The 26,582-nt window shown below is 38.1% G+C and overlaps 1 protein-coding gene across 5 annotated transcripts in view; it reads right to left on the bottom strand.

The window, feature by feature from the left end:
• Positions 1–26,582, bottom strand: part of SMYD3 (SET and MYND domain containing 3) — a 749,014-nt gene that overhangs the window by 594,256 nt on the left and 128,176 nt on the right. For all 5 annotated transcript variants that reach the window (XM_024252046.3, XM_024252056.3, XM_054549979.2 and 2 more), the window contains one exon: positions 3,862–3,925. In XM_024252046.3, the coding sequence (XP_024107814.1) occupies positions 3,862–3,925 (64 nt within the window). Of the gene's footprint in view, positions 1–3,861; positions 3,926–26,582 lie in introns of those variants that run through there.

Here is a 26,582-nt window from a genome sequence, read left to right as displayed (position 1 = left end):
TACATTAATTCTAGATTTCAGGTTAAATGTCACCTTTACAGGAAATCTTTCTGTATCCACCTACTCACAGGTGAGTTTGTGCTCACCCCAATCACATTCAATCATATAATCATGGACATTTGTCACTGTGTCTCTACTCCATAACAGAAGCTTTACCAAAGTCAGGATCTTATTTACTTGCTCACTGCCTATTACTTATCATACCAACCACCAGGACTTACAGCATAATAATCACTCTAACTCCTGTGTAGAAAATAAATTAGAAGTTGGGAAGAATCGTAGTTAACAATGCAGCTAATCCAGAAAAGAGACCATGGTAACAGGTAGTACTAGAGAAGCTGGCGAGGAGGGAACCAATTCAGATCTTTAGGTAGTAAAATAGTAAAATCAGCACGACATGATGACTAAATGGATGTGTGGCCAAGAAAGGATGAGAATCGGAGATGACACCTGGCAACTCAGACTGCTGGGTGGCTGGTGAAACTGTTCACTGAGGCTGGAAAACATGAAGGCAAGTGGGTCTGGGGGAAGACAATGTACTCAGATTTAGACATGTTAGACCAGAGACGCCTGTGCAACAGCCAAGTGGAAATCAGGAGAAAGGGGGCTGGAGATGGAGTCTTGAGAAGGATTAATATACAGATGCCACTTGAAGTCATGGGAGCAGATAAGATCACGCAGCAGGCAAAGGTAAAGTGAGAAAAGAAAAACTTCCAGCTCCAGACACCTGTGGAGGTCAAAAACTGAAATGCGACCAAATCATTTTAAACTTCATGTAGCATTCCCTTTGTGTTTTCAGTTAGATACAAAGCTGACTTATCTACAGTACATTCCGTGCAAAGCCTATCAGTTTGAGGCCGAGCATAGAACATTTATGAAATAAACAAAGCTTGACTTCCTTCATTATCACTGCTTTGGGTATGGTAGTCTAAGAACAAGCTTATTAAATCACTCTGTTAAGTGCTTACTAATGTGGGATTAATTTTCTACCCATCAAATTTGAATCAAATCATTCTACAACTAAGCATAAAATGTAAACCCAAAAATACGATTCACATTTTTAAAGAGATCTATAATTATCAATATAAAATAGAGCTTGTATCTGCTAATACAGTGCGTTTAAAAAGTATATAAATTACAATTTGATGGAGTGCCTAACTGCTTATTTTGCTCAGCAATTAATTCATTCAACTAGAAATGTATATATTATAAAACAAATTAAATCCTCAAAAGGTAAAATAATAGTTGGTGAATTACTTGAAATTGATTTACTTGCTATTACCATTGCTGCCATTTTTTGTTTTGAAAATGCTTTTTTATAAGAAATTTTAGCCTGCTCCTCCTCTTTGATCTCGTAATCATGTGTGATGTTCTGTTTATGCTAATAGAGAAAAAAGACTGGACCTCCTTCTATTAAATTATATGACAGACACCTCATAATAAGGTATAGACCAGAATATAAAGCCACTGATGACAAAAATATTTTGACCAGTAACAGAAACAGTACTGTACACAGGAGTAAATACATATGTAGATGTGTACACTATATATGACGCATAAACCAATAGTTTGGTGTATATCCTCCATCCATAAAACAGACACATAGGGATTATCTCTGAAAAACAGAAGTAGAAGTGGGGGAAGGAAGCTGGAGAAAGACTTTTATGTTTTACTCTGTATGATTCTATATGGTGTTTTTATAATAAAAACATATCCTTGTATTGCTTGTGTTTAAAAATGAAATGTGCGCCAGATGCGGTGGCTCATGCCTATAAGCCCAGCACTTTGAGAGGCCAAGGCTGGCAGACTGTCTGAGCTCAGGAGCTTGAGAGCAGCCTGGTCAACATGGTGAAACCCCATCTCTACTAAAATACAAAAAATAAGCTGGGCGTGGTGGCGCATGCCTGTAGTCCCAACTACCTGGGGAGGCTGAGGCACAAGAATTGCTTGAACCTGGGAGGTGGAGGTTGCAGGGAGCTGAGACAGCGCCACTGCACCCCAGCCTGGGCAACAGACTAAGACTCTGTCTCAAAAAAAAAAAAAAAACCAGAAAGAAAGAAATGTGAATACCAATAGCACTGACACCATCCTGTGGGCACAAGGTACATGTTACACCTATAATACCCCAATAGCCTCTCTCAGACAACTTGATGCCATGGTCCCACACATCAAATGCTAAGCTAGTGAACCAAAATCATGTCCCCCTGGGGTATACATATTATGGATTTTATACTACAGATTCACATCCTCTGTTTCAATTTCCATTCCAAGTGCTTTTGCATTCTGTTCATTACTGTTCATAGTTCAGTCTGTCATTTAATTTTGTGCAGTTTTGTGGGTATCCACAATAATTACAATGTTTAATGCTGTATTTTAAGGTTGAGATAAACACAGCAGTTTAAATGCATATGTTCTGGCCAATCTTTAACTCCCCCTCCACACACACAAACACATACTCTAGCTGTTATTATATATATCCTTCATCTTGCTAGCTGTTTTCCCGTTACCTTCCACAGTATATCTGACAGTGACATTATTATTGATGCCACAGTAAACAGCTAATATATGTAGTAAAAACACATGCACTATAGTGAATCAAAATGACATACCCACCCACCAAACTCCTGCTACTCATTCTAATCAGATAATGGCTTTTCTCTTCCTTGAGTGTACTACAAAAGGATGACATGGCACTGGAGGAAAAATAGTCACAAAACAGGGGAAAAAATGTTTTATTAAGTAAACTGTTTATTAAATGTTTTATTAATAAGCTGTTTAGGTCATTGAGATTAGAAAGCAAGTTTGCCTAGATTTGTGTCAAATAATATGATAATCTGTCGCTTCTCTATGTACTCTGTTTAATCTGAAGTTCTAGAAACTAATTAAAATTAAGTTCTAGAAACTAATTAAAATAAAAATGAGGTGTGTGTGCATAAACAAAACATAAGAAACAAAAAGGATGAGTGGAGGGTGGCAGGGAGGAGGCAAGTGACACAGACACAAAACCTCTAATTAGACTTTTTAATAAGATGTAACTCATTAGGACATAATTACATTACTTATTAAATGATTAATCATAAGGTTAGAAGAAAAGGTCATGTTCAATGTTAATTACACATCTTTTCAAGAATTTCAAAGATGTTAACAACAGTACTCGTAAATTAACTCAAACTCTTGGCAGGAAATTTGGCATTATCTTTAAAAATTCAAAAGGCATATATCCTTTCAACAATCAATACAATAAGAAGAATTTATCCTACTAATAATTTGTGGAAGTGTGCAAAAATGTGCAAAACAGGATAAGAAGTGCATTATTGGCAATACCAAATATCAGAAAAGTGCTAAGCATTCATTAACAAAGAAATTGTTATTATGGTCAATTAATATAATGAAGCATATGGGCTACAAAATGTTCCCCAAAGTAGATTGTTAAATGAAAAAAAAAAAATCAAAGTACACAAGAATTCATGCCAGATTAACCTATATTTGTTTTTTTAAACATAGGATATAGATACACAAATATGTCTGCACAAGCAAATGCTGCAAAGACCATGAGAAACTTAACAGTGATTGTCTGTGGAAATGAGAATTGAAGTCAGGAGGCAATAAGATGGGGAGGAATAGACATTTACTTTCACATAGTGGACATATACACACACACCCGATTTTTAACCATATATATTTAACATTAGTTTTAACATTTTAATGTCCCTGGCGACCTGTGTGACCAGCAGGTGAATAACAAGTAAAAGTAAATTAATGGCTGTAAAGAAGTAGACATAGGCCAACAGGTATAGTGAAGGACAAATTTAAGAGTAAAGAATTTGAAAGCTTCATTTATATATGGCTGAAAAGTCTTACCTGACACTTAGCACTACAGTATTTGGCGACGCGGCACTGAGAGCATCGCATCAGCTTTTCCTTCCTGTGGGGAAAAAAAATTAATTCTGCATTAAGAAATGAATGGGAAACATACTTCATAGTTGAAGAAAGAAAACATAAGTCAACGTACGGACACCAGTATGTTCTGTTTACTCCATTATGTACAGTCCCTTAAGATTTGGATTTTCACAAAGATGAGCCTCCTCTTGAACCTTCCATGTGAGACACTGACAGAAAAACTAAGTCCTTTGGTCTGACAGAAGATGGCGGGGAAGAGGCAGGACCAGCTTGCAGCTCCCGATCGGACAGACAGAGCAGCGTGTGGGGACTCACACTATGAACTTTTGATCCAAGAACTACCACAGCAACATACCAGGTAAACTAAGAGAATCCACAGACCCTTTGAAGGAACTGTAACGCCACTGCAGGCTCCCTGAGACTCCGAAAAGATGTGAGCCGCTTGCTTGCTCAGCAGGGCGGCTGGTGGTCTGGGGCAAGTTCTCAGCCACAGTCACCAGCTGTCTGGAAACAGACTCCGAGCTGCTGTGGGGGCACGGTGGGAGTGACACCAGCCTTTAGGACTGCGGGCTGCACGGGAGCAGGATGAGGCCTGTGACTGCTGGCTTTCCCCCAGTTCCCTGGAGGCCTGTGTGACCCAGCAGAAGCAGCCATAATCCCCCTGGGAACATAACTCCATTAGACTGAAAACCACATCCCCATCCCAACAGCAGCCGCAGCAATCCCCACCCAAGGAGAATCTGAGCTCAGATACACCTATCCCTGTCCCCCGGTGGTCTTTCTCTACCAGCCCTGGGTGCCAAAGACAAAGGCCATAATCTCTTGGGAGCTCTATGGCCCTGCCCACCACCTAAGAAACCTGAATAGGTAACCAGGCAACCTTAGGGCAAGTTTGCTTCCTCCCCGTAGGACCACAGCTGATGTGTTCCTGAAGGCACCAACTCCTGGCTGGAGGCCAACCAACACAAAACCAGCACACTAAACAAAAATACAACCAAGGGCCCTTGTAGAGTCCACTTCACGCCCCTGCTACCTCCATCAGATCACAGGACTCTTAGCAGTCACTCCCCAGTACCAGTCCAGAGTCCAGTACCTCCACTGGGTGGCTAGACCCAGTAGAGCAAAAACAATCACTGCAGTTTGGCTCTCGGGAAGCTCCATCCCTGGGGGAGGAGGGAGAACACCATATCAAGGGAGAACCCCTTGGAACAAAGGTATCTGAATAGCAGTCCTTGAGTCCCAGATCTCCCCTCTGACACAGTCACCCAAATGAGAAGGAACCAAAAAAACAATTCTGGTAATATAACAAAACAAGGCTCTTTAACACCGCCCAAAAGATCACACTGGCTCACCAGCAATGGATCCAAACCAAGATAAAATATCTGGATTGCAAGAAAAAGAATTCAGAAGGTTAATTATTAAGCTAATCAAGGAGGCACCAGAGAAAGGTGAACTCCACTTAAAGAAATCAAAAACCTGATACAGAATATGAAAGGAAAATTCTTCAGTGAAATAGTATAAACAAAAAACTATCACAACTTCTAGAAATCAAAGAAACACTTAAAGAAATGCAAAATGCACTGGAAAGTCTCAGCAACAGAATCGAACAAGCAGAAGAAAGAACTTCAGAGCTTGAAGACAAGGCTTTCGAGTTAACCCAATCCATCAAAGACAAAGAAAAAAGAATTTTAAAAAATGAGCCAAGCATCCAAGAAGTTTGTGACTATATTAAGCATGCAAATCTAAGAATAATTGGTGTTCCCAAGAAAAAAAAAGAAATCTAAAAGTTTGGAAACATCATTTGAGGGAATAATCAAGGAAAACTTGTCCAACCTTGCTAGAGATCTAGACATCCAAATACAAGAAGCTCAAAGAACACCTGGAAAACTCATCACTTAGACACACAGTCAAGAGATTAACCAAAGCAAAGATGAAGGAAAGAATCTTAAGAGCTGTGAGGCAAAAGCATCAGGTAACCTATAAAAGAAAACCTATCAGAGCAACGGCAGATTTCTGAGCAGAAACTGTCAGAGGCATGTGAACCAGGGCAACTCTATCTTGAATAGGAGGAGCTAAGTTAAATGAGGCTGAGACTTACTGGGCTGCATTCCCAGACAGTTAAAGCATTCTAAGTCACAGGATGAGATTGGAAGTCAGCACACAATACAGGTCATAAACACCTTGCTGATAAGACAGGTTGCAGTAAGGAAGCTGGCTAAAACTCACCAAAACCAAGATAGTGATAAGAGTGACCAGAGGTCACTGGTGGTCCTCACTGCTACACTCCCATCAGTGCCATGACAGTTTACAAATGCCATGGCAATGTCAGGAAGTTACCCTATATGGTCAAAAAAGGGGAGGCATGGACAATTCACCCCTTGTTTAGCATATAATCAAGAAATAACCATAAAAATGGACAACCAGCAGCCCTCAGGGCTGCTCTATGGAGTAGCCATTCTTTTGTTCCTTTACTTTCCTAATAAACTTGCTTTCACTTTACTCTATGGACTCACCCTGAATTATTTCTTGCATGAGATATATGAACCCCTTCTGTAACAAAACCCTATAAGCTAGAAGAGATTGGGGTCCTATTTTTAGCCTCCTTAAACAAAACAATTATCAGCCAAGAATTTTGTATCCAGCAAAACTAAGCTTCGTAAATGAAGTAAGATACAGTCTTTTAAGACAAACAAATGCTGAGAGAATTCACCACTACCGAGCCAGCACTACAAGAACTGCCAAAAGGAACTCTAAATCTTGAAACAAATCCTCGAAATATATCAAAATAGAACCTCCTTAAAGCAGAAATTTCACAGGACCTACATAACAGTAACACAATAAAAAAAAACACAAGGTATTCAGACAACAAACAGCACAATGAATGGAATAGTACCTCACATCTCAATACTAACATTGAATGTAAATGACCTAAATACTCCACTTAAAAGATATGGAATGGCAGAATGGATAAGAATTCACCAACTAAATTTCTGCTGTATTCAGGAGACTCACCTAACACATAAGGACTCACATAAACTTAAGGTAAAGGGGTGGAAAATGACATTCCATGCAAATGGACACCAAAAGTAAGCAGGAGTAGCTATTCTTATAGACAAAACAGACTTTAAAGCAAAAGCAGTTAAACAAAACAAGGAGGGACATTATATAACAATAAAAGGACTAGTCCAACAGTAAAATATCACAATCCAAAATATATATGCACCTAACACTGGAGCTCCCAAATTTATAAAACAATTACTAATAGACCTAAGAAATGAGATAGACGGCAACACAATAATAGTGGGGGATTTTAATACTCCACTGTCAGCACTAGATAGGTCATCAAGACAGTCAACAAAGAAACAATGGACTTAAACTATACCCTAGAACAAATGGACTTAACAGATATTTACAGAACATTCTACTCAACAACTGCAGAATGTACATTCTATTCATCAGCATATGGAAAATTCTCCAAGATAGAACATATGATAGGGCACAAAACAAGTCTCAGTAAATTTAAGAAAATCGAAATTATATCAAGTACTCTCTCAGACCACAGTGGAATAAAATTGGAAATTAACTCCAAAAGGAACCCTCAAAACCACGCAAATATATGGAAATTAAATAACCTGCTCCTGGATGATTGTTGGGTCAACAATGAAATCAAGATGGAAATTTAAAAAGTCTTTGAACTGAACAATAACAGTGACACAACTTATCAAAACCTCTGGGATACAGCAAAAGCGGTGCTAAGAGGAAAGTTCAGAGCATTAAATGCCTACATCAAAAAGCCTGAAGGAGCACAAATAGACAATCTAAGGCTACACCTCACAAAACTGGAGAAACAAGAACAATCCAAACCCAAATGCAGCAGAAGAAAAGAAATAAGAAAGATCAGAGAAGAACTAAATGAAATTGAAACAAACAAAAAAATGCAAAAGATAAATGAAACAAAAGGCTGGTTTTGAAAAGATAAATAAAACTGATAGACCATTAGCAAGATTAACCAAGAAAAGAAGAGAGAAGATCCAAATAAGCTCAACTGGAAATGAAATGGGAAATATTACTACTGATACCACAGAAATACAAAAGTTTATTCAAGGCTACTATGAACACCTTTATGTGCCTAAACTAGAAAACCTAGAGGGGATGGATAAATTCCTGGAAATATACAACCGTCCAAAATTAAACCTGGAAGATACAGAAACTCCGAACAGACCAATAACAAGCAGCTAGACTGAAATAGTAATTATTTAAAAATTGCCAACAAGAAAAAGTCTAGGACCATAAGGATTCACAGCTGAATTCTGTCAGATATTCAAAGAGGAACCGGTACCAATCCTATTGACACTATTCCAGAAGATAGAGAAAAAGGGAATCCTCCTTAAATCATTCTATGAAGCCAGTATCATCCTAGTACAAAAACCAGGGAGGACCTAACAAAAAATTAAAACTACAGACCAATATTCCTGATGACACAGATGCAAAATTCCTCAACAAAATACGAGCTAACTGAATCCAGCAGCACATCAAAAAGATAATTCATCATGATCAAGCAGGTTTCATACCAGGGATGCACGGATGGTTTAACATCCACAACTCAAATGTGATATGCCACATAAACAGAATTAAAAACGAGAATCACATGATCATCTCAATAGATGTAGAAAAAGCATTTGACAAAATCCAGCACCGCTTTATGATTAAAACCCTCAGCAAAATCGGCATAGAAGGGACAACCTTAAGGTAATGAAAGCTATCTAAGACAAACCCACAGCCAACATTATACTGAACAGGGAAAAGTTGAAATCATTCCCCCTGAGAAATGAAATGAGACAAGGATGCCCACTTTCACCACTTCTATTCAACACAGTACTGGAAGTCCTAGCCAGAGCAATCAAACAAGAGAAAGAAATCAAAGGTATCCAAATCAGTAGAGGAAGTCAAACTGTTGCTGTTTGTTTGCTGATGATATGAATATATACCTAGAAAACCCCAAAGACTCATCCAAAAGCTCCTCGAACTAGTACATGAATTCAGCAAAGTTTCAGGATACAAAATTAATGTACACAAGTCAGTAGCTCTGCTATACAGCAACAGCAACCAAGCTGAGAATCAAATCAAGAACTCAACCAGTTTTACAATAGCTGCAAAAAAATAAATAAATAAAATACTTAGGAATACACCTAACTAAGGAGGCAAAGACCTCTACAAGGAAAACTACAAAACACAGATGACACAAACAAATGGAAACATGTCCCATGCTCATGATGGGTAGAATCAATATTGTGAATATGGCCATATTGCCAAAAGCAATCTACAAATTCAATACAATTCCCATCTAAACACCACTATCATTCTTCACAAAACTAGAAAAAAAAATCCTAAAATTCATACGGAACCAAAAAAGAGACCACATAGCCAAAGCAAGACTAAGCAAAAAGAACAAATCTGGAGGTATCACATTATCCAACTCCAAACTATACTACAAGGCCACAGTCACCAAAACAGCATAGTACTGGTATAAAAATAGGCACAATGAAACAGAATAGAGAACCCAGAAATAAACCCAAATACTTACAGCTAACCAATCTTCAACAAAGCAAACAAAAACATAAAGTGGGGAAAGGACACCCTATTCAACAAATAGTGCTGGGACAATTGGCAAGCCACATATAGAAGAATGAAACTGGATCCTCATCTCTCACCTTACACAAAAATCAACTCAAGATGAATCAAAGACTTAAATCTAAGACCTGAAACCATAAAAATTCTAGAAGATAACATCAGAAAAACCCTTCTAGACATTGGCTTAGGCAAAGACTTCATGACCAAGAATCCAAAAGCAAATGCAACAAAAGCAAACATAAATAGATGGCACTTAATTAAACTAAAAAGTTTCTGCACAGCAAAAGAAATAATCAGCAGAGTTAACAGACAAACCACAGAGTGGGAGAAAATCTTCACAATCTATACATCCGACAAAGGACTGATATCCAGAATCTACAAAGAACTCAAACAAATCAGCAAGAACAAAACAATTCCATCAGAAAGTGGGCTAAAGACATGGACAGACAATTCTCAAAAGAAGATATACAAATGGCCAACAAGTGTATGGAAAAATGCTCAACATCACTAATTATCAGGGAAATGCAAATAAAACCACAATGTAATACCACCTCACTCCTGCAAGAATGGCCATAATCGAAAAATCAAAAAATAATCTATGTTGGTATAGATGCAGTGAAAAGGGAACACTTCTACACTGTTGGTGGGAATGTAAACCAGTACAACCACTACGGAAAACAGTGTGGAGATTCTTTAAAGAGCTAAAAGTAAATCTACCATTTGATTCAGCAATCCCACTACTGTGTATCTACCAAGAGGAAAAGAAGTCATTATACAAAAAAGATATTTGCATACACATTTATAGCAGCACAATTTGCAATTGCAAAAATATGGAACCAGCCCAAATGCCCATCAATCAACAAATGGATAAAGAAAATGTTGTATATATATATACCATGGAATACCACTCAGCCATAAAAAGGAACAAAATAATGGCATTCGCAGCCACCTAGATGGAGTTGGAGACCATTAATCTAAGTAAAGTAACTCAGGAATGGAAAACCAAACATCGTATGTTCTCACTCATATGTGGGAGCTAAGCTATGAGGATACAAAGGCAAAGGAATGATACACTGGACTTCCCCCTCAGGAGAAAGGTTGGGAGGGGGTGAGGGATAAAAGACTACACATTGGGTTCAGCGTACACCGCTTGGGAGATGGATGCACCAAAATCTCAGAAATCACCACTAAAGAGCTTATTCATGCAACCAAATACCACCTGTTCCCCAAAACCCTATTGAAATTAAAAAAGAAAAAGAATCTCAGAGAAAAAAATAATAACGCATGACCCTGGACCCATAGATCTCCACGTACTAAAGGAGAATGATATCGTACACAACCCCAGAACCCCGCAAAAAAAAGAAAAAAAAAAGTCCCTTTTTAAAACCTTGGTAGAATATACATAACATAAAATTCACTATTTTAACCATTTTAAGTGCACAGTTCAGTAGCATTAACCATATTCAGATTGTTGTGCAACTATCACCACCATTAATGTTCTTTTTAACATAAATTTAATTAAAATTTAGAGACATTTCCAATTAGATTAAAACACTTCACTTCATAGATACTGATCTCTCCATATCAAATTCAAATCCAGTCCATAAACTGGTTAAAAGTATTCTATACCCTTCAAATATAAAAAATTTGTCTTAAATTATCATATAGTTTAACTATGAATATACTCCTCCTGAGAAATGGTTTTAAAATTTCATTTAATTCAATTACTACTTTAGACATGCTGAATTGAGATGCTTTAACGTTATCTCCCCCAAATCACCTGGGTAACAAAAAAGCAGGTATTTTTAAAAACCTGAATTATAAAATAAAAATAATAAATGTGATGGTAAAATTAACAGTGACAAGGATCAGACGGGACTGTGTACAGTTTCAAGGTGGTCAAGGGCTCTAAAAGTCAACCTATAATACTAACATCAATGACAAAACAGAACAGCTCTTTCTAAGCACTTCTGATATGACAGGCACAGTACGAAGTTCTTTACATCTACTAACTCACACTAAATTTGAAACAGTTCTGTATAAGGTAAGCAGTCTTATTATGCCAACTTTAGAGATATTTCAATACGTTTTCAAAAGATAAAAAGTAGATGGAGTAGTACACATTGCTAAGGCATCATACCATAAAGTGAAAGTGGCAGGTGATACTGAAAGGATAAAAACGGAATCCTATAGAGAATCAGAACTGGAACACGTCAGGTACCTCACCCCTGAAAGAACAGAAGTGAGTTATGGGGCGTAAAACATGGGGAGTGGTTAAAAGTCTAAACAAAGCAACGTCAAAAAATTCCATCCACCCCCAAGTGCAGAACTCTAGCTTCTAGGTATCAATACTCCAGCAACAAGCCAAACTCAAGGGATCGGGCCCTAAAGTTCTTGATTGTAACCACACACTATATTACCATTCTTCAGTGAAACTGGATACAATCAAGTCAACACTTAGCTGTTCATGAGACACACTTCAAACAAAAGCACATGCAATGGTGGAATGAAAAGGATAGTTCAGGCAAATATTAACTCAAAAAAAGCCTGTGTAACTACATAAGTTTCTGAAAAAAAGAGACTTGAAGGTTAAAAGCATTAATAGAGATAAAGCCAATACACAGTGACAAAAGACTTCCATCACCAACTGTTACGTACAAAGTAACCAATATACCCAGTCTCAAAATATATAAAGTATATGTCACAGATCTCTAAGGAAAAAATGACCCATATACAATAAGTTAAAGCAGGGCCTGGAATACAGCAGGTACCATATGAGAGTTAGGTATTATAAATTATCTTTCAGAAATTCATAGATCAAGAAGATAAAGAATAAGTAGATAAAGAAGATAAACAATAAGACCAGTCTGGGCAACATAGTGAGCCCTCATTTCTACAAAAAAAAAAAAAATTAAAACATTAGCCGGGCATGGTGCACAAGCCTGTGGTCCCAGCTACTTGGGAGGCTGAGGTGGGACGATGGCTTGAGCCCGAGAGACTGAGGCTACAGTGAGCTGTGATCACACCACTGCACTCCAGCCTTAGCAACAGAGTGAGACCCTGTCTCAAAAAAAAAAAAAAAATTAGGAATATAAGAATATTACTCAAGATTCAGTCGAGATTTAAAAACAAGAGAATTCTCGGGAAATGATGACAGTGATGTAATTTTTTAATCTCCTTGACTCTCCTCATAAAAAAAGAGCAAGTAGGACAGTAAAACCTAATCACCACTCCCCACCCTGAAAAACATCAATAACAAACCTCAAAATATGAGTGGATGGAAAAAACTATGAGTGGTTCTGAGAGCAGAATTAAATCAGTATCTTTATTGTAGGAAACAAGGCAACTTAGCTTCCAACAGACCTGTAAACAAGGAGGCCCCAAATTGCCAAAAGCTGTCCAGCATAGAATGCCAAGCCAATCTGAAAACCGCAGCAAAAACTGGGAGAGTGTTCTTTCTTTAGGAAACCTCTTTAAGACAAAATCCCCAGGGCTGCTCTGACCCTGCCTTCCTTAGACCTGGCTCCTCAGATTTTTTCACTTCCCTCTCTCTTAAGTTAATGAGAGGCTATGTCTGTTGGCTAAAAATAAAGATCCACAAGTACATACAAAATGTTTGTTCTTGATTTTAAAAAATAACGAGCAGAATCAAGATACCTAGGAAGCTCAGGTGATGAACACCTAGCAAATATTAATCCTTCATTTCCTCCTCCCTCCCATAGCTACCAAACAAAGGCTATAATAAATGTTGGCATAGAAGTTTGGTAAACTAACAAGATAATTCAGAGTACTTGAATAATTTATCTGTCATTTAATGTGTGATGGCAATTCCTTAACATGAGTTATTTAAATGTCTGGGATTGCTTTTACATATTAAGTGACTAAACAAATAAATCTAAATTCTTAGTTTCAAAAAAAAAAAAAAAGGCAAGTTGAGTCCAAGAAAAAAGTGATGTGTGCTTGATTAAACCAACTACTGAAACTTTGATGTGTTACTGCTTTTCTCTTTGGGGCATGGTTCAGAGCAACAGCCCCCTGGCAAGGCTCCCCTGCAGAGAAAATACCTGGGCAGCAGTGAGAGGGAACAGGAAGTCAGCAGAAACACAGCCACCAGATAGTACAAGAAAACCTTCTTTTTCTCTTAAAAAAAAAAAAAAGCAAGAGGGTCACACGTGTAATTTCAACCTCAGTGACACGCTTGGCGAATATGGAATCATCTCAAAAAAAAAAAAAAAATCGGCCAGGCACAGTAGCTCACGCCTGTAATCCCAGCACTTTGAGGTGGGCGGATCACGAGGTCAGGAGTTTGAGACCAGCCTGACCATGGTGAAACCCCATCTCTACTAAATATACAAAAATTAGCCAGGCATGGTGGTGTGCGCCTGTAATCCCAGCTACTCAGGAGGCTGGGGCAGGAGAATCGCTTGAACCTGGGAGGTGGAGGTTGCAGTGAGCCAAGATCATGCCATTGCACTCCAGCCTGGGCGACAGAGCGAGACTCCATCTCAAAAAAAAAAAAAATCACCACATGTCGTTTCAAATTGAACAACAAAGCCGTATTTTTGGGGGAAAAAAGAGAAATGTATATGTCAAATCAAAAACATAATTAATTAGCAGTTTATAGAAAAAGGATCACTTATTGTAGGTAGCTTCAGAGGCTAAAACAAGAAATAGTGAATGGAAGTTAGAGGACAGCAGGTTTTACCTAAATTGTAACGACTTTTCTGGTGACAGCAACTGTTCAGAAGTCTAATGCAATGCCTTGAGAAGCTTGGGGTTCCCAGTGACTTGACATGTTTAAGGAGAATCTAGTAGTAAGTATATTTGCTAGACATGAGGTAAGGGAATTTCCAGTACTGCAAAAGAGAAGGAGTTAGATAAGTTTCCTTCCAGCTCCAAAATTATTTGGGTCTGTTTCTCCTGTGCAACCAATAAATATAAACTAAAATTGAAGATGACAGAAATTGTGCATATTTTAAGGCAAAGTATGGTAGTCTCAGAAAAGTAGAGAACACGCTGTTTGCAAAGTGTTTGTCTAAAAAGTCCATCCAGAACTGGAGTTTCCGAATGACAAACCGCAACCTCTGCCTCCAGGGTTGAAGCAATTCTTATGCCTCAACCTCCTGAGTAGCTGGGATTACAGGCATGCACAAACACGCCCAGCTAATCTTTGTATTTTTAGTAGAGATGGGGTTTCACCATGTTGGCCAGGCTGCTCTCAAACTCCTGGCCTCAAGTGATCTGCCCACCTTAGCTTCCCAAAGTGCTGAGATTACAGGCATTAGCCACCATGCCCGGCCAAAAAATAATATTAAAAAAATAAGTGAGGAATGTATCAGTCACAGAAAAGTGATTTTTACCTTTTTTCCCTTCATTTCAAAGATGATTATTAGCATTGTACCACCAAATAAGAGAAGATATTGATATTATTTTTTAACAAAATAAACGGGATCGTTAGCAACTCACCCTCTTCAAAAAAAGCAAAAAGGAATTCCCTATCACTTATTCGTACAAACCTGACTCTAGAGAACGGAGTGTCATATCAAAGAAAATTCTTAGGTTACTCAGTGTCCCAGACACAGTGGTTCATGGAGCACAAGTTAAGTCCTCTCTTCTGGGAATAGGCTGGGCCATAATTAGTTTCTCCAACAGCCTAAGCTACTGAAATGTAAAAAGAAAATAAAAACTGGGCAAAATTAATTGTTCTTCCAGTCTTCCAGTATATGAATTAAAAACTTAGATATGGGTATAGCAGGAACAACCATCTCTAAGAAATTTTTAAGAAGTGGGGAGGGAAATTAATTGAGTCACTCAAATCTCAACTATGGGGGTTCTATTTTAGGGATCATCTCTCTATCCTTCTTGGGTGTCAGAGGGAAAGAGTATGTCCGTGTTTAGAAACTCTATGCTAAAACAATAAAACCAGTTACCAGAGAGTAGGAAAGAAGTTTCCTGGGATGGATATAGAGAACAAAAAAATCCTAGTGACTCCCAAACTCCCCCCAGCCCTGGGACCCACAGAATCCACTTTAAACTTCCTATAGAGAAAAAAATTCATCTACAACACATTCCTATCTAATAAACTCATTATTCAGAGCTCCTTCCTAGTAACGTGTCTTAATTACCTAAAAGTCTCTGTGATGGTTAATACTGAGTGTCAACTTGATTGGATTGAAGGATGCAACATATTGTTCCTGGGTATGTCTGTGAGGTTGTGGCCAAAGGAGATAAACATTTGAGTCAGTGGACTGGGAAAGGCAGACCCCCCCTCAACCTGGGTGGACACCATCTAATCAGCTGCCAGCGCGGCTAGAATAAAAGCAGGCAGAAGATCGTGAAAAGGCTAGATTGGGTTAGCCTCCCGACCTACACCTTTCTCCCGTGCTGGATGCTTCCTGCCCTCAAACATCGGGCTCCAAGTTCTTCAGTTTTGGGACTCAGACTGGCTTCCTTGCTCCTCAGCCTGCAGATGACCTATATTGGGACCTTGTAATCATGTGAGTTAAATCTTAATAAACTCATATATATATAGATAGATAGATATTCCATTAGTTCTGTCCCTCTAGAGAAATCTGACTAATACAACCACTTAGCAGCTGTGTAATACTAAGCAGTTTAACCTCTCAAAACCACTGAACTAAAATGAGCATAAATAATAATAATAACATTACATGGGCCCTGAGATTTAAATAAAACCTAAAAACTCAATATCATGCTTGGTTCACAGAAGTGCTCAGTAACTATTACTCATTATCATCACAGTTTTATTATTATTTTAAGATTTTTAAATTGCAAACTTTCAAGATGTTTCTAGATAGCATCTGAAATATCTTAGTACTAACAGATTAAACAATACTAATATATTAACTAGTTTAGCCACTGTAGAAATTCAGAATTTTATAAACCTTTGAATGTTTATAATCCTTGGAATATTTTTCCTAGTTATTTTTGGGAAAATTTCAGAATTTTTAAAAATTGAAGTGATTACACCCACCATCCACCTATCAAATGGTTATTAACACACACCAGTAGATGTGGTCAAAATTGTACAGACTTACAGGAAAACAGAATTGATTTGGATTCATTTTTCTTTCTTTTTTATTTTTGAGACAGGGTCTCGCTCTGTTACCCAGGCTGGAGCACAGTGGCGCAAACACAGCTCACTGAAGCCTCTACCTCCCAGGCTCAGGCCATCTTCCTACCTCAGCCTCCCAAGTACCTGGGACCACAGATGCATGCCACTACACTTGGCTAATTTTTTAAATTATTTGTAGAGACAGGGTCTCCCTACTTTGCCCAGACTAGTCTCAAACTTCTGGACTCAAGCAATCCTCCCACCTCAGCCTCCCAAAGTGCTAAGATTAGAGGCGTGATTAGATTAGAGCCACTGCACCCAGCCTTGCATTCCTTTTTCTACATTCCATTTCATCTTATTTCACATTTCTAACACAAAGTATAAAACAAAAAAATGTAATGGTTAGTATTTCGAGGAAAATTAATCTATACTTCACTGGCACCATACCTTCCTAGGAGAAACACAAGCACCTTAAATCCAGCACTTTGGGAAAAGCACCGCAAAATATGTGGACCCAGTTAGAATCCGAGAGGCAGACCAGCTACTTGAGTACTCCCCTTCCACTGTCTGCAACCCTCTAAATTAAAGCTAATATCCTTGTGGAGCCTGTGCCATCTGATAAACACAAACCCCAGGTGTGAATTCAACAAGTGCTCAGCGACCGGCCACCATGGGTATCATTGCATAACGTCCCGGGTGGATGACAGCAGAGAGGGTAACGCAGTCACTGCTTCCTGGAGACGGCAATCAGGAAAGGCAGACCAACACACATCACTTGCAGAATGAACCATAATACAAAACCATTTTTTGAGAAGTGACACAGACTATACAGGACTCCAGTTCAGGTGAAAGAAATGTCACTTTCTGATGAATAAAGACTGAGTGGCAGAGAATGGTAGGACTATTTTGGGGAACAAGGAAAAAAAATGTTTTACTAGTTTAGGGTTCAAAGCCTGCAATACTTACTAGGGGCGTACCCTTGTAACGTCTCGTAGCCTCAATTTCCTCCTCTGCAAAGTGGGAATAAGTGACTTACTCACGGGACTGCAAGGCAAACTATGAGATAATCTATATGGAGCGCCTGCTAACACAGCACCAAGCAAAGCATTTAGCGCAGAGTTAAAACTGAGGCTGCTGGGTGTATTCTCCAATTGTTCAGGATAATTTTGTCCATCTCTATGCTCTATCAGAAAAGTTTCTTCTATATCTCTTCCATGGTTGCTAAAAACCGAAAAAGCTACATCTACCTGTGTCACAAATGTAGTCATCTCCACACAAGTACACAGACCATTTATTAATACAACTTTTTGAAACCCACATGTAGCCAGACTACTTGGCTCTAATTTCAAATTTTGACTAGTATCCTAAGTATTTGATACCTCAATCTACATTCACTGAAGTCATAATTTTTAATGTGATCAGAATAACTGACTTCAAAGTGGTGTAATTCAAGAAGCTCCAACTTTAAAGTTGTAAAAAATGCTTTTCGAAGGTTGCATTTGTAGAAATAAAACCTGAAAAGACTATTAAATATTCAATAATATTAAAAGGCAATTACGACTCCTAACATTCTGTTTGCTTTAGGCAAGGTAATGTCTGTAACAAGCTAAGGAGCAAATTAAAACACCAGGGTCCTTGTGTTTTAAAACAACACGGTTCTAAACTCCTCATCATACTAACAGTATTTAAAAGATTATACACTGCCTGTTGTAAGTCACTCAGACAGCTAATAATTGGGAATAAGTGAATTAAGAATCAGTATTAAAATACACTGGCTTGTTTTTCAGGTAGAGCACACTGAATAGACTGGAGAAAACTGCGACCAAGACGAACTGCAGAAAAGGAAGTTTTTTCTAGTAACAACACCTGTCCCTAAATAAGCAGCCTCTTCAGTCTAGTCTAGTAACACAACTCTGATCATTTAAGAGATGTGTTCAATTTCCCTAAGTCTTCTTGAAATCTAAAATAATAACAAAAAAATGAGGAAGAAAAAAATCTGATTTTTCCCAAAGATTGAAATCAAACACCTTTAAGTATATATCTATTGCTAGTACAAATATCACGGTAAATACATTTTTAAAAAGTACCATGGGTAAAATTTCAAATAAGGTATAAGAATATTTGATCAATATTTTCATAAACATACTATGACATAAGCCTTCAAAATGGCAACAGATGCCCATCTTGAGTTCAGTTCCAGAAAATATTTTGTCACTCTAGAAAAATTCTCTCTCCTACTTCCTCCAATTAGAAAACAACACATCAGCACCATGCTTCCACTTCAGCTTCGGGGGTGGGAAAATCAAAAGCTAAATTCACTAATTGGAGTCGTTTGTTCATTTCAGAGGCCTGAAGGCATCTTCTCCTTCTGCCTGCTTTAAATATTTGCTCTTCTATTTTACAATTATGTATAATACTTTGTTTAACTTTTAACTGTAAATTGCCTCAAGTCTCCTTGGAAGTAAGCAATGACAAAATCTCAATTCATTCTCTCTTTTGGAAAATAAAATGATACTTTAAGTTTATAAAGAAAGACTAGCATTCTGTCTAGTTCCTAAGTAAAGAAACCTTCAAAGAAGAGGCCTTAAGAGACATGGAATTAAATGTAACAGCTGCAAGTGCACTATAATTAATTACAAATTCTCATCGATTTTTATTAAGAGGTCAATCATCTGCTGATAGCCATGGAATGAGAGTTAACAGGGGTTGGTGCAAGGGTTTTGATACCTGCTGGCCCTCCTCTAGTGAGCATGTTGTATGCCCAAGAGAAGGCTCTCCATGGCCCTAAAATACCACTCAGATATTTTTCTTATCAAACACCCATCTGTGTTTGAGAATATCTTTTTGTTCTATTTTTTTTTAGCACACATCTGTAGCAGCCAGAGAGTTTAAGAATACCTTGAGATGAAGTATAGACATCCCTCTAAAAGGCTATGACTACAAGTCATTTGCACTTAGTATGAATTACTTTATTCAGATAATCTTACTTCCTTTTTCCACTTCGCTGAGATTTTAGGAATAGAAATTTTGCATAGAGTAGGTACAGAAAGGGGAGATAACTGTGATGAACATTTAAAAAGCCTAGAAAGAAGCCTGTAATCCCAGCACTTTGGGTGGCCGAAGTGGGTGGATCTCTTGAGGTCAGGAGTTCGAGACTAGCCTGGCCAACATGGCGAAACCCCATCTCTACTGGCCAGCTGCAGTGGCTCACGCCTGTAATCCAAGGACTTTGGGGGGCCGAGGCAGGCGGGTCACCTGAGGTCAGGAGAGAGGAGAAAATGCAGTATAACAAAAAGGGAGTTAGAATGTATAAGAACATTTCATTTTCCATAAAGTTTCGAGTCAGGCCCAACATGCTCTCAAGTATGAAATACAGAAAGTACAACGAGGAGGAAAAATTCTAAGAGAACTGAAGAGAACTGTACTTTAAGCCTGGCTGCTTCATTTACTGCTCTCCATCTACAGGCAACGAATAAATGTATCCACCCCTAAAGGTATTCTAATCGTAATAATAAAAGCTACCTAGAATGTCAAAAGGAATTTTCATATTACATATATGTTGTAAAATTAAGTTTTTTCAATATATTAAAGGCTGAAAAGAAATAGACCAAAATATTGAATTTTTTCTTTAAATGATATGAATTGGGGTGATTTCCCCCTCCTTTTATTTTTTTCCATTTTTCAGTTTTATATAACAAGATTATTTTACTTCCATGATCAAATAAACATAAACGTTAATGAAAAGGAAATATGTATTATCTAACAGCCTTAAATTGTGTCTGGTCTAACGCAGGGCATAGAGAGAAGGACAGACAGACAGATAGGCATGTCAACTTTAATTACAATTTATTCCAATGTTTAGAATAGTAAACACAAATACATACTTTATTCAAACATAATTTAAATTAAATATTCTTTATTAATTGAATTTATTTCTAACTGGCATCAGCTACAAAGGATGTTATCAAATGAAATATTTCTTAGTTTTTGATAACATGAGAAGCTGACAACTTACAATAATAAAATCAGTATCATATGCTAAATACAAAAATCTAATAGTTCTGGATTTAATATCTTCCACAATATAAAAAGCAATCACTTCAGAAAAGAAACTGTTATTAAAAAGAAGAAAAGCTTTTGCCATATGGAACTTGGGTTACTCAGCCTTTTTCTGAAAAGATGTCTCAACTTCATCTGATGGTTCATATTTTATCATTTTCTTTGACTTATATGAACTTGAAGGTCACCCAGATAAAGTAAAACTTTATTCTTTTATATTAACTTTTATTTGATTTGGAGTTAGTCGATCAAAACATTACTTGTTTGAAAATATAGACATGGAGAAATCTTTAACAAGCGAGATACGACAGAAATCAAAGGCTATTCCACAAAACAACCCTGCCATCCATTCACTGATTCATTCTTTCAACAAAAATATACTGACCCCCTTCCAAATGCCAAGCACTTAATTAGAAACACGGTGGGCACTGTCCATTGTTTACCCAAAAACCACACCGCTCTTTCCTACCATGAAGAAATACTGTGATTTGCTGATGTAACAAACACAGAGCTCTTGATTTCAGGGAGAGGAGATTGCCAGAGCCAGGGGAATAAATCATGATTAATCTAAACTTAAAAAACAAATGTATGCCTCATGGGCACTGGCCACTCTAAGAACAAGCCATGTGGCCCAGTTTTGGCTAATGACCTGTAAACAGGTACACTCACTTCTCATTATTCATATTATCGATATTTGCAAATTCACTTATTCACTTATATTTATCTGTAACTCCAAAATCAACAGTCACAGCATGTCTGCAGTCAGTTGTGGACAGAAGAGGAAAGGCCAAAAATGTGTGTCGCCCAATGTGTATGTTCCTAGCTGAAGTCAAACAAGAAGACACTGCCTTCTCAGCTCTCACAGTGTAAGCGTCCTTTTTGCAGTCCACTTGGTGCTCTGTTTTTCTCATTTTTCTCGATTTGACTGTATAATATGGCCCCCAAGCACAGTACCCCAGTGCTGTCTCGTGTCCCTAAGCACAAGAAGGTTGTAATATGCCTTACAGAGAAAATACATGTGTTAGATAAGCCTCACTGAGGCATAAGTTACGGTGCTGCTGACACTGAGTTCAATGTTAACGAATCAACAATATATATGAAATAAGATGGCCGGGCGTAGTGGCTCACACCTATAATCCCAGCAGGAGTGGGAGGCCGAGGTTGGTGGATCACTTGAGGTCAGGAGTTCGAGACCAGCCTGGCCAACATGGCAAAACCCCATCTCTACTGGCCAGGCGCAGTGGCTCATGTCTGTTATCCCAGCAGTTTGGGGGGCCGAGGCGGGCGGATCACCTGAGGTCAGGAGTTCAACACCAGCCTGGCCAACATGGTGGAACCTCATCTCTACCAAAAATACAAAAATCAGCAGGGTGTGGTGGCTCATGCCTGTAATTCCAGCTACTTGAGAGGCTGAGGCAGAAGAATCACTTGAGCCTGGGAGGTGGAGGTTGCAGTGAGCCGAGATCACGCTGTTGCACTCTAGCCTGGGCGACAGAGCAAGACTCCGTCTCAAAAATTAAAAAAAATAAAATAAGGTGTCTTTAAAAAGAAACACATAATAAAACAAGGTTATGTACTGATCAGGTGACAAATATGTTGTGACTAGAGGCTTTCAGGAACCTAATCCTGTATATCTACTAGGAGCAATGAATGGCTCAGTACTGGCTAATTCAGTTTTCACAGTAACTTTATAAAACATAACTACTGGAAATAATAAAAATGAACTGCATTTCTAATGAGAGATTTTTTACCAATTTGCAACCTTCTCAGCACAAGACACAGCATGAGAATAAATGCCACCACTCTGTTACATCAAATAGCCAACTTCCAATTTTTGGATGAGAAAAATAAGTTAACTATTTGTTTAAGCCACTACAGTGGAAGTGTATACACAAAGATGTAACAAAATGGTGCTTCCTCCTTTTCAATAAACAGTACAGGGGTCCTGAAAGAACACAGTGAAGATGTTCTACATTCTAGAATACCAAGTCTTACATACGCTGCTTATTTTCTAGTCAAATAGAGCAGCACCTGTTAACACTTATATTTCTGCCCTTCAAGATTAAGGTCGAAAGATCGGCAATAATGTGAACTGACTAAAATCTAATTTTTTTGTTGTTGTTGTTTTTGTTTTTGTTTTGAGACAGAGTCTTGTTCTGTCACTCAGGCTGGAGTGCAGTGGCATGATCTAGGCTCACTGCAACCTCTGCCCCCTGGGTTCAAGCAACTCTCCTGCCTCAGCCTCCCGAGTAGCTGGGATTATAGGCACGCGCCACCACGCCTGGCTCATTTTTATATTTTTCGTAGAGATGGGGTTTCACCACGTTGAGCAGGCTGGTCTCAAGCTCCTGACCTCAAGTGATCCACCAGCCTCAGCCTCCCAAAGTGCTCGGATTACAGGCGTCAGCCACCACACTTGGCCTTAAAATCTAATTCTTAATAAAGTTTTGGACTTTATTATTACTTAGAAATATGCCTAGCTTCTCAAAAAAACTATTTTATTTGACACGTGATAAAGGAATGTCTGGAAAATAGATATGGTCTGATTAAGATATAAATATGATGGTATAAATATTACAATATTACATATATGTACACACACAGCTCACTACGTGTCTTGTTATTCCATATTGCTAGAACCGATCTTATGTTCATATTGATGGACATTAGTGTTGACAACAATGTTTTAAGCTATTATAAACAAGCAGGGCGCAGTAGCTTTGGGAGCCCAAATCCTAGCACTTCGGGAGGCCAAGGTGAGCAGATCACCTGAGGTCAGGAGTTCAAGACCAGCCTGGCCAACATGATGAAACCCCATCCCTACTAAAAATACAAAAATTAGCCAGGCGTGGTGGCAGGTGCCTGTAATCCCAGCTATTTGGGAGGCTGAGGCAGGAGAATGGCGTGAACCCAGAAGGCAAAGGTTGCAGTGAGCCAAGATCACGCCACTACACTCCAGCCTGGGCGACAGTGTGACACTCCATCTCAAAAAAAAAAAAAAAAAAAACTAAACATAAATAAACCAGTATAAACAACATCACAATGAACACATACTTGAACTGTGCACTTATACAATTCTTTCCAAACTTTCTGGTCTCAGTCCTGACTTAAAAATTACTGAAGGATCTTAAAGAGGCTTTACTTAGGTCGACTTCTCTATTGATATTTAATGTATTACAGATTAAAATTAAGACGTTAAAAAAATAATGTATTGGGCGGGAGTGGTGGCTTACGCCTGTAATCCCAGCACTTTGGGAGGCTGAGGTGGGCGGATCACCTGAGGTCAGGAGTTCAAGACCAACCTGGTCAACATGGTGAAACCCCATCTCTACTAAAAATACAAAAATTAGCTGGGCATGGTGGCACACAACTGTAATCCCAGCTACTCAGGAGGTTGAGGAAGGAGAATCACTTGAACCCGAGAGGCAGAGGTTGCAGTAAGCCGAGATCGCGCCACTGTACTCCAGCCTGGGTGACAGAGGCTTGGTCTCAAAATAATAATAATAATAATAATAATGTATTAATTCATTCAAAAATAAGAATCCTATTACAAGTCAACATATTTTAATAAAAAATAACTATACTTTTCAAAACAAAAATAAGTTAGTGAGAAGAGTGGTAATGTTTTACTTTTTTGATAATCCTTTTAATGTCTGGCTTAATAGAAAGCAGCTAGTTTTTTTAATGTTTCTTCATTCAATCTACTGCAATGTAGCTTCTGGAAAATCCACAGTATACTCATGAGATAATAAGAACAAAAAAGGCAAATAATTCTTTTTTTTTTTTTTTGAGACGGAGTTTCACTCTTGTTGCCCAGGCTGGAGTGCAATGATGCCATCTCAGCTCACCACAAACTCCGCCTCCCTGGTTCAAGCGATTCTCCTGCCTCAGCCTCCCAAGTAGCTGGGAGTACAGGTACCTGCCACCACACCTGGCTAATTTTGTATTTTTAGTAGAGATGGGGTTTCTCCATGTTGGTCAGGCTAGTCTTGAACTCCCAACCTCAGGTGATCCACCTGCCTCAGCCTCCCAAAGCGCTGAGATTACAGGCGTAAGCCACCATGCCGGACCATAATTCTGAATTATCATGAAAATAGTTTTCACATAAATCCCTGAAAGTCCCAAGGGTACTCCCAGAGGTCTCCAGACTCCACTCTCATTCCATTTCTTTAAAGTATGTATTCCTAGAAGTAAAACTGCTGAGTTGTAAGGAAGCACAACTTGAACAATTTTGCATATTGACAAACAGGTCTCCAAGGCAGCTGGAGGAATTTACACTCCCACAGCAGTATAATGAGAGTTCCCTTAAATCTGTATCTTATCACCTCTTGATACCTTCATTTCACATTCTGCCGGTCTGATGGGTGTAAAATGTTATCTCAATGTGCTTTCCTTTGACAAACGATCAGGGTTTGAGCATCTTTTCATGTCTATTCACCATGCTTAATTTCTCTTTTATCAACTGCCTGTTCATAGCATTTGCACATTTTCTACTGAGTTTTCTTAGTGAATTTAATCCTTTGTTGAGTGCCTGTTTTACAAACTCATTTCTCACAGACTGTGTCTGTATTTCACAACTAGGCACTATGAAAGAATATAATACCGTCATTAAATAGCTTACACTAGTGCCACGTGGCCCGGAATTAAAATTTAGTTGACCACTGTGATGGTTGATACTGAGCGTCAACTTGATTGGATTGAAGGATTGATCCTGGGTGTGTCTGTGAGGTTTTGCCAAAGGAGATAAACATTTGAGTCAGTGGACTGGGAAAGGCAGACCCACCCTTAATCTGGGTGGGCACCATCTAATCAGCTGCCAGCGCAGCTAGAATATAAGCAGGCAGAAAAATGTAAAAAGACAGACTGGCCTAGCCTCCAGCCTACATCTTTCTGCCATGCAATGCTTCCTGCCCTTGTACATCAGACTCCAAGTTCTTCAGTTTTGGAACTCAGACTGGCTCTCCTTGTTCCTCAGCCTGCAGATGGCCTATTGTGAGACCTCGTGATTGTGTGAGTTAATACTTAATAATCTCCCCTTCATATATATACACATATATATACACTTAATAAACACCCCTTTATATATATATTATATAATTATATATATTATAATTATACTATATATATATAAAGCAATCTCCCTGTTTATAGCTCATTTATAACAGTCCTCAGAAATGGAAATTTGTAATTGATCAACCTTGACTAAACAAAAAGATTCCCAATGGCAATAAACTATAACATCTATTTCCCCTCAGAGAAAATGAAAAAGAAAACAATATTTTCTATATATATTATTAAGTATATATATACTTAATAAACTCCCATACACACACACACACACACACACACACACACACACACATATATATATATTCCATTACTTCTGTCCCTCTGGAGAACCCTGACTAATACAACCATTTAGCAACTGTGTAATACTAAGCAATTTAATCTCTTGAAACCACTGAACTAAAATGATAATAAATAATAATACTAACATTACATGGGTGTAATAAGAATAAAACTTTTAAAAACTTAATATCATTTTTGGCTCACAGGAGTGCTCAGTGACTATTACTCATTATCATCACGGTTTTATTATTAAGATTTTTAAATTGCAAACTTTCAAAAGCTGTTTCTAGATATCATTTGAAATATCTTAGTACTAATAGATTAAACAATACTAATATATTAAACAGCTTAGCCTTTCTAGAAATTCTGAATTTTATAAAGCTTTGAATGTTTATAACTCTTGGGATTTTTTCCTGGTTATTTTCAGGTCCTTCACATATCTAACAATGAAAAATTACTGAATCAAAGTAAAGTAACAGTTGAAGTAAAAGTTATTCGCGGAAGTAACCATGGATATAGCTAAACAGTAACTACTTCTTAGCCTGAAAGCAACCAAATATTAATACAT

Source organism: Pongo abelii, chromosome 1, assembly GCF_028885655.2.
Source record: "Pongo abelii isolate AG06213 chromosome 1, NHGRI_mPonAbe1-v2.0_pri, whole genome shotgun sequence".
Classification (NCBI taxonomy): Eukaryota; Metazoa; Chordata; class Mammalia; order Primates; family Hominidae; genus Pongo; species Pongo abelii.
The sequence above is the reverse complement of the archived record's forward strand: the minus strand, read 5'-3'. Positions and strand labels throughout refer to the sequence as shown.